Consider the following 9,757-nt stretch of genomic DNA (forward strand, 5'->3'; position numbering starts at 1 on the left):
CAGTCTGAGGGTACTGCAGGGTATAAGCTGTAGCGACTATAGGAGGACAGGGTGCAGACTCTCTGAACGGCTGCCTGGGCCATAATGTTTGATGCCAGTCTGGGGCACTCGGATTGTTACCTCAATCACCTTCCATTGTTTTCTCCACAGGCCATTGAGGAGGGAAATCTGGATGCTCTTGACCACACAGATTTTCAGTCTACAGATATTCCCTTTGAAGTTCCGCTCCCTGCAAAGCAGCACATTCCGGTGAGCACCCATACCTGGCAGTATGCTGTCCCCTCCTCACGACGCGTCTCATACACTCTCCCCTCTTCCCCGGTGTCCATGTCCTCTCCTCTGTATAACACATTTCTTTGTCAGGTGGAGAAGCGAGAGGAAGTGAGAGAATGGGTGCTGGCAGTGTCTATGGACCAGCGGGTGGAGCAAGTCCTTCCGGTTGATGAGCGGGGCATCTACGAGGCATCGTTGGTGGCAGTGAACAGCGGTGTCCGCTCCCTCCCTTGTGTGATCTCAGGTGAGTAGTCGTCCATTACTGACTGAGATAAGCAGCATTCACATTTCTCCAGATCAGCAACGAGACTAAAGTGAAACCTTCATTTGTAGATAATTCTGCAGAAGGGGTAAGATGTATTTAGCTGGTGTTAACGTATGAGCCAGAATTCCTAGGCTATCCTCGCTGTACTATTTTAAAGGGGTACTCATGTGGGAAAAAAAATATCAATTGGTGCCAAAAAATTAAACAGATTTGTAAATTACTTCTATTAAAAAAATCTTCCACCTTTCAGTACATTTTTGGGTCTGTATACTACAGAGGAAATGGTTCTCTTTTTGGAACACAGAGCTCTCTGCTGCCATCTCTGTCCATTTTAGGAACTGTCCAGAGCAGCCTATGTTTTCTATGGGGATTTTCTCCTGCTCTGTACAGTTCTTAAAATGGACAGAGATGTCAGCAGAGAGCACTGTGCTTGTGATGTCAGCAGAGAGCTCTGTGTTCCAAAAAGAAAACCATTTCCTCTGTAGTATTCAGCAGCTAATAAGTACTGGAAGGATTACGATTTTTTAATAGAAGTAATTTACAGATCTGGCATAGAGAATATTTTGGGAGGCTCTTATCAGACTAGTGACCTGCGTCCCGAGCAACTCAAATGGCAAATAAATAGTAAAGAAATTGAGGCTCAGGGTCTAGAATAAATGGGAAATCTATTTATATATGAATTTACACAATGTTAACATTTTATGTGTAGCGTGACTCACAGGGCCAGTGGAAACACAAATAGATAGAGGCAATATTCAATCAAAAATGGCAAAAATACATTAAAAATAAAAATCTAAAATGTAGTCCCGCTCTGAGAGCAGAGAGCTCGCTGTTAGAGACTCTGCAGTCTCAAACGTATACAGCAATGTGTTTGGGCTTTAGACAAGGGGACTGCAGCGCCTCAGAATGCAATCACGTACATGGTACCTTATTAGAATGATAGTCCCGGCTCATATGAGGAACGCAATGGCTGTTAGAGACTCGGACGTCTCAAAATATACAGCGGTGATAGTGGTAAGTCCGGTCTTTTAGGAGCGCTGTGGTGGTTTCATTCATTCAGCCCGAGGGCCGGCAGTCTCCTCGTGGCGATGTGCACAGAATTTATCTGTGTCTGAAGGATGCCGCAATGGGAACAGATGGTTGAATGCTGGATAAAGTGGTGATAATAGATTAAAGCTGGACACGTTTCAAGTCCTCCATAGGACTTTTCCTCAGCAGCTTGGAATATGTCCCAAATGGTCTTTGTGGTGGAGTATTTATATAAGTATCTCCTCCCTTTTAGGGGGGCGTCACAAGCAATTAGCAAAAAAAATGGGATTTTTTTTAGAAAACGTGGGAAAAAAGTCAGTTGATTTAAATGCAGACTTTATAATAAAAACAAATAGTGTGTGATGTAACATATATAAAATTTAATTTAGACATGCATGACTGAAGTAAGCTTAAAGGGGCACTCTGGTGCTTACACATCTTATCCCCTATCCAAAGGATAGGGGATAAGATGCCTGATCGCGGGGGTCCCGCCGCTGGGGACCCCCATGATCATGCATGCGGCACCCCCGTTTGTAATCAGTCCCCGAAGCGTGTTCGCTCCGGGTCTGATTACAGTCGACCGCAGGGCCGGCGGCGTGACGTCACGCCTCCGCCCCCGTGTGACATCACGCGCCGCCCCTCAATGCAAGCCTATGGGAGGGGGCGTGATAGCTATCACGCCCCCTCCCGTAGGCTTGCATTGAGGGGCGGAGCGTGACGTCACACGCCGCCGGCCCTGCGGTCGACCGTAATCAGACCCGGAGCAAACACGCTCCGGGGACTGATTACAAACAGGGTGCCGCGTGCATAATCACGAGCGTCCCCAGCAGCGGGACTCCCGCGATCAGGCATCTTATCCCCTATCCTTTGGATAGGGGATAAGGATGTGTAAGCACCGGAATACCCCTTTAAGAATTGCAATTGAATAGACTAGAATGTACAAATGGAAAAATAGGGTGGAATCGGATAAGATGCAGAAAACCAAAAATCATGAGTAAAATAGAATAAAATGATAAAGTAAAATAACAATTATAAATAGATAAAAAATAAAATAATAAAAATAGAAATTAAGTAATGAGATGATAAAAATGGAAATAAAAATGATTATATAATCAAATTATATGTGTATATAAAAATGTGAGTAATAAAATGAAAAAATATAGTAGAATATAATGAAAAAATATAAAAAGAAGGAAAGTATTAAATACTGAATGAAATTGATTCTAAAATTGATACCATTCGCACCACCATAGATTCTTTTGACCAAACACCGGAATTTATGAAATATCAAGGAGCTTTATGCAAAAAATTTGACTCTATAAAAAAAAAAATAATCACGAAAAAAAACTAAGAAACATTTATGTAACACTAAAAAACAAAACTATGGATTCAAAGATTCCATCCACTGTGACCAATGACCCAACTATCAATTACAACATAACCCACTTCTAACAGATACACCACATTATCCTCAGACAATCATTTTTTAGAAGTGACCACCCCAACACACAGCCAACAATATCACAAACGACCCTACTATTCCCCATACCCACAGAAGTACTATCACTCACACCCCTGACAATTCGGGGTCATATCATTCCAATCCCCGCACCAACCACTACCCCCACAACAGCTGGAGAAATCCCACCCACAGACCATATCATAATCAACAACATTTCACCCAGAATTATCAGACACCCCACAACCAGACCAATCCAACATTTAATTGACTAATTTGTCATTCAAACAATCTATGGCCCCCAGGAAAACCAGACAGTCAAAACAGTAGCCCAAGTTCATCCGACACCCCCAATCACTCCCAACCACAAAAAAGAGAGTACGTAGAGGAAGCCATAGAATAGATCAACCCAAAACCAAATAAATTAAATTAAATATAGCATTATCTTGTGAATCTTAAGTTCTGTAACGTTGAACACGAATCAGATAAAACTATTCAATAAAGGCCTTAAATTCGCCCCCAGCCAACCATTAGACAAATTCGGAGTATACATTAGGTATAGAAAAATTTATTCGCAAACTCAGTCTCAAAAAATATTTTATGAAAAACCCCATAGCCAGTCAGACCACAATCAAGTCCACATACAAACACACTACCCTAAAAAAAAATCAATCACATTTTTCCCCAAACAAGAAATTAGTCCCGATATGTCAGCATTTAAAAAAGCTATCGAATACGACTTAAAGGGGTATTCCAGGCCAAAATTTTTTTTTATATATCAACTGGCTCCGGAAAGTTACAGATTTGTAAATGACTTCTATTAAAAAATCTTAATCCTTCCAATAGTTATTAGCTTCTGAAGTTGAGTTGTTGTTTTCTGTCTAACTACTCTCTGATGACTCACGTCACGGGAGCTGTGCAGTTCCTATGGGGATTTTCTCCCATCATGCACAGTTCCCGGGACGTGACATCATCATTGAGCAGTTAGACAGAAATTGGGATCCATCATGGGAACACTAGATGTGAGCTCCCTATATACAATTATTAATCATCAGCAAGGCATAGCAGCTATCCGGGACACAGAGGGACTTGCAGATTTACCCACAGATCAGTTTTATTTTAGAAGGTATTAACTTCATTTTAACACAACTATTTTTACTTACAAACGGGACTGCTATGGGCACCAGATTCGCCCCCAGCTATGCCAACCTTTTAATGGCCTGTTGGGAAAATAATTCCATCAACCCACAGCTGGGTGGCGATCTGGTGACCCGGCATCGATGATATCTTTTTTTTATTTGGCGGGGTAGTAAATCCACTTTGGATAATTTTATTTCTTCTATTAATATTAACAATTTTAACCTTAGATTCACTCCAAACATTTGTACCACATCTGTGGAATTTTTAGATCTTTTAATATCAGCCACCGATAAACTTACATGTAGCACATATCAAACCTGTAGCAAAGGACTGGTTTATTCTCCATACAAGCTGCCATCTTCCTCAATGGCTGATTAATGTCCCTACAAGCCAATTTAGGAGAATAAAAATAAATTGTACCCACAATGAGCAATTTGAAATTGAAGCTATATCCCTTACCAATCAATTCATTATCAAAATATATCCATTAGAAAGTCTACACCAATCCCTCAATAAAGTGCGGAACCTCGATAGGACTACATTCGTAACCCCTAGAACACTAATCACACAAACACCAACCAATAAGGATCTTCCTAAACTCATTATCCCCTTTAACACTCAATACGACAAAATAGAAGTTATCAAAAAATACTGGCCACTACTTTGGGAAGACAAAGCTTTAAAACGAATTCCTCCCAGACCGACCGCCTATCGTATACACCAGAGCACCTCATCTAGGTATAAAAATAGCACCCACAGTCCGGACCACTAATTCTAATCCCAAACCCCTAGCTACAATAGTAGACTTAAAAGGATTCTTTAGATGTGGACAATGTCCAAATTGCAAGGCCACCCAATTTGATAAAAGAACATCAGAAATAAAATCTAAAATCAACAACTATACACACAAAATCAATGATTTCCTCAATTGTGCAAGTAAAGGAGTGGTGTACGTAATAGAATGTTCTTGCCAAAAGCAATATATAGGGCGTAAATCACGTGCTCTGAAAACACGTATACTCCAACACAGATACAATATCAAAAAACAAAATGTAAAACATCCATTGTCAGCCCATTTTAAACAGTTCCATCAAGGAAACCCCAATTGTCTGAGATGCAGCCATCCAACTCCTCAGCACGATTGGCGAGGAGGTAATTACATTAACAAAATGTCGAGAGCAGAATCACAAAAAATATTCGAATTTGATTCCCTAGCACTAAAAGGACTGAACAGTGAGTTGGAGGTGTTCGTTTTTTTAGAGTAATGTTTTAAAAATTTTAAAACATTCTAAAAATGTAAAGAGTTATTTTTAGTCATTCTATACCCCCCCCCCCCCTTTTTAGAGTAATTTATACCCCTGAAGAATAATTTTTTAGTTATTCCTGCAGTCAACATCACCCATAGATCACATAATACACAATCATTTACCCTATCACACCACGACCTCACTTCACCTATCCAATTCACTATTACGCACTATCACCAGACTATTTGTACCCCACAATCTCCCAATATCACTTAGCTATATATTCATACACGTCTTCTCTTATTTTTATACCTATTTCACCAATATATCCGAATGTCTTTTCCTATTTCTATCTATCGTTTCCTTTTCTTCATCTTTTTATATTTTTCATTATATTCTACTATATTTCCTTTTATTACTCACATTTTTATATACACACTATTTTTATTTCCATTTTTATCATAATCATTACTTTTATTTTTATTTTATTTTTTATTTTCTATTTATAATGTTATTTTACTTTATCATTTTATTCTATTTTACTCAATTTTTGGTTTGCTGCATCTTGTCCGATTCCACCCTATTTTTCCATTTGTACATTCTAGTCTATTCAATTGCAATTCTTCTTAAGCTTACGTCAGTCATGCATGTCTAAATTACATTTTATATATGTTACATCACACACTATTTATTTTTATTACCTGGAGCAGCGGCAGGACCGGCAGGTAAGTACATGGTCCTCAGAGGCAGCAGTGAAGATCTTCACTGCTGCTTCTAAGAGTCTGAAAACTACAACTCCCAGCATGCTTGGACAGTCAGTGCATGCTAGGAGTTGTAGTTTTGCAACATCTGGAGGGCCCCAGTTTGGAGACCATTGTATAATGGTCTCCAATCTGTGATCTTCCAGCTGTTGCAAAACTACAACTCCCAGCATGCACTGACTGTCCAGGCATGCTGGGAGTTTTAGTTCAGCAACATCTGGCCCTTCAGATGTTGCCAAACTAAAACTCCCAGCATGCCTGGACAGTCAGTGCATGTTGAGAGTTGTAGTTTTGCAACAGCTGGAAGATCACAATGGTCTCCAAACTGGGGCCCTCCAGATGTTGCAAAACTACAACTCCCAGCATGCCCTTCAGCTGTCTGGGCATGCTGGGAGTTGTAGTTTTGCAACAACTGGAGACACACTGGTTGGGAAACAGTCTGTTTCTAACTCAGTGTTTCCTAACCTGTGTGCCTCCAGCTGTTGCAAAACTAACTCCCAGCATGCACTAACAGACCATGCATGCTGGGAGTTGGGAGCTGGTGCACCCCCCCTGTGAATGTACAGGGTACATTCACATGGGCGAGGGTTTTACAGCGAGTTTCTCGCTGCAAGCTTGAGATGCAGCAAATTTTGTGCTCGGAAACTCTCTGTAATCCCCCGCCCGTGTGACTGTACCCTAAAAACACTACACTACCACAAAATTAAATAAAAAGTTAAAAACACTACATACACACATACCCCTACACAGTGACCCCCCCCAATAAGAACGTCTGGTACGCCACTGTTTCCAAAGCGGAGCCTCCAGCTGTTGCAAAACAGCAACTCCCAGTATTGCCGGACAGCCATTGACTGTCCACGCATGCTGGGAGTTTTGCAACAGCTGGAGGCACCCTGTTTTGCAATCACTGGCGTAGAATACCCCTATGTCCACCCCTATGCAATCCCTAATTCAGTCCTCAAATGCGCATGGTGCTCTCTCACTTTGGAGCCCTGTCGTATTTCAAAGAAACAGTTTAGGGTCACATATGGGGTATCGCCGTACTCGGGAGAAATTGCGTTACAAGGTTTGGGGGGGCTATTTCTCCTTTAACCCTTCATGAAAAGGAAATGTTGGGGTCTACACCAGAATGTTAGTGTAAAAAAATGTAATTTTTTACACTAACATGCTGGTGTTGCCCCATACTTTACATTTTCACAAGAGGTAAAAAGGAAAAAAGCCCCCCAAAATTTGTAACGCAATTTCTCCCGAGTACGGAGATACCCCATATGTGGGCGCAAAGTGCTCTGGGGGCGCACAACAAGGCCCAGAAGGGAGAGTGCACCATGTACATTTGAGGTGATTTGCAGAGGGGTGGCTGATTGTTACAGCGGTTTTGACAAACGCAAAAAAAACAAAACCCCCCCATGTGACCCCATTTCGGAAACTACACCCCTCACGGAATGTAATGAGGGGTGCAGTGAGAATTTACACCCCACTGGTGTTTGACAGATCTTTGGAACAGTGGTCTGTGAAAATGAAAAAATGCCCAAAGATCTGTCAGACACCAGTGGGGGGGGGGGGTAAATGCTCACTGTACCCCTTGTTACATTCCTCAAGGGGTCTAGTTTCCAAATTGTATGCCATGTAATTTTTCTTTTGCTGTCCTGGCACCATATGGGCTTCCTAAATGCGACATGCCCCCGAGCAAAATTTGCTCTAAAAAAACCAAATAAGACTCCTCCTCTTCTGAGCATTGTAGTTCGCCCGTAGTGCGCTTCAGGTCAACTTATGGGGTACCTCCATACTCAGAAGAGATGGGGTTACAAATTGGGGGGGGGGGTAGTTTCTGCTATTAACCCTTGCAAAAATGTGATTTTTTTTTTTACATATGCAAAAGTCGTGAAACCCCTGTGGGGTATTAAGGCTCTTTTAATTCCTTGTTATGTTCCTCAAGGGGTCTAGTTTTTTTTGCTGTTCTGGCACCATAGGGACTTCCTAAATGCAACATGCCCCCCAAAAAAACATTTCAGAAAAACGTACTCTCCAAAATCCCCTTGTCGCTCCTTCGCTTCTGAGCCCTCTACTGCGCCCGCCGAACACTTTACATAGACATATGAGGTATGTGCTTACTCGAGAGAAATCAGGCTACAAATAGAAGTATACATTCTCCTTTTACCCCTTGTAAAAATTCAAAAATTGGGTCTACAAGAACATGCGAGTGTAAAAAATGAAGATTGTGAATTTTCTCCTTCACTTTGCTGCTATTCCTGTAAAACACCTAAAGGGTTAAAACGCTGACTGAATGTCATTTTGAATACTTTGGGGGGTGAAGTTTTTATAATGGGGTCATTTGTGGGGTATTTCTAATATGAAGACCCTTCAAATCCACTTCAAACCTGAACTGGTCCCTGAAAAATAGTGAGTGAAAATTTAGTGAAAAATTTCAAAATTGCTGCTGAACTTTGAAGCCCTCTGGTGTCTTCCAAAAGTAAAAACTCATAAATTTTATGATGCGAACATAAAGTAGACATATTGTATATGTGAACCAAAAAAAATATTTGTAATATCCATTTCCTTACAAGCAGAAAGCTCCAAAGTTAGAAAAATGCAAAATTTTCATTTTTCATCAAATTTTGGGATTTTTCACCAAGAAAGGATGGAAGTTACCACAAAATTTTACCACTATGTTAAAGTAGAATATGTCACAGAAAAAAAAACACTGAATCAGAATGATAACTAAAAGCATCAGAGTTATTAATGTTTAAAGTGACAGTGGTCAGATGTGCAAACGCTCTGGTCCTTAAGGCCAAAATGCGCTTGGTCCTTAAGGGGTTAATGTACAAATCTGTTTAACTTTCTGGCACTAGTTGATTTAAAGAAAAAATATATATTTCCACGGGAGTGCCCCTTTTAGCTAATTTATGGTCATGGGCGCCGATTAGCCCTATTCAGTGAGGGTAATCGGTGGCATTGGTGCAGTACATTTTGTTTATTTACATTTTTACCACCTGCTGTGCCACCAGACTACCTTGTACGTCCGGCCCTGCTCTAGACTTACAACTGTGCCTAAACTGCATAATATAGTACACCACTTTTTTTTATTGCATTTAAAATTAACCCATGTCCTCATTTTTCACTGGAATATTGGGCTTTATATCTCGAGGTGGATGCACTCACTACAGGGCTCAGCATGCCTCCAACTGATCCCCTGCACCCACCTCAGTCATTGTTGGTAATAGGAGTAGTCACCGATATTGTGTCGCCCCCTGCAGGGTATCCCGTCCTCCGAAACAAGATTGAGTTCAAACAGCCGGGCAGAGCAGCCAACAAAGACGACTGGAATAAATTCCTCATGGCCATTAAGGTAAATTTGTTCCTTCCTGTCCCCATCTGCCCCGCCCTTCTGATGTCATGTGACCCTCTGTTCTGCCATCTACAGACCAGCCACAGCCCGGAGTGCCAGGATGTGCTGAAGTTCATCAGTCGCTGGTGCGGAGCTCTCCCCAACACCAGCTTCTCTTTCCAGTAAGAAGATCGCATGGAGTCCTGTATCAATAAAATGCTGTAAATACAACTGGAGTCCTGGTCCTCACTGATCTCT

General features: G+C 41.3%; 1 protein-coding gene across 1 annotated transcript in view; it reads left to right on the plus strand.

Annotated features, from left to right (window-relative positions):
• LOC130342650 (intraflagellar transport protein 172 homolog) overlaps positions 1-9,730 on the plus strand; it is a gene marked incomplete at its 5' end in the record, with an annotated part of 101,270 nt that extends 91,540 nt beyond the window's left edge. Inside the window, 4 exon segments of the mRNA XM_056554283.1 lie at positions 151-249; positions 364-517; positions 9,429-9,520; positions 9,596-9,730. Coding sequence (XP_056410258.1) covers positions 151-249; positions 364-517; positions 9,429-9,520; positions 9,596-9,685 — 435 coding nt within the window.
• Positions 9,731-9,757: the final 27 nt, after the last annotated feature.

This window comes from Hyla sarda, unplaced genomic scaffold (genome assembly GCF_029499605.1).
Source record: "Hyla sarda isolate aHylSar1 unplaced genomic scaffold, aHylSar1.hap1 scaffold_654, whole genome shotgun sequence".
Lineage (NCBI taxonomy): Eukaryota > Metazoa > Chordata > Amphibia > Anura > Hylidae > Hyla > Hyla sarda.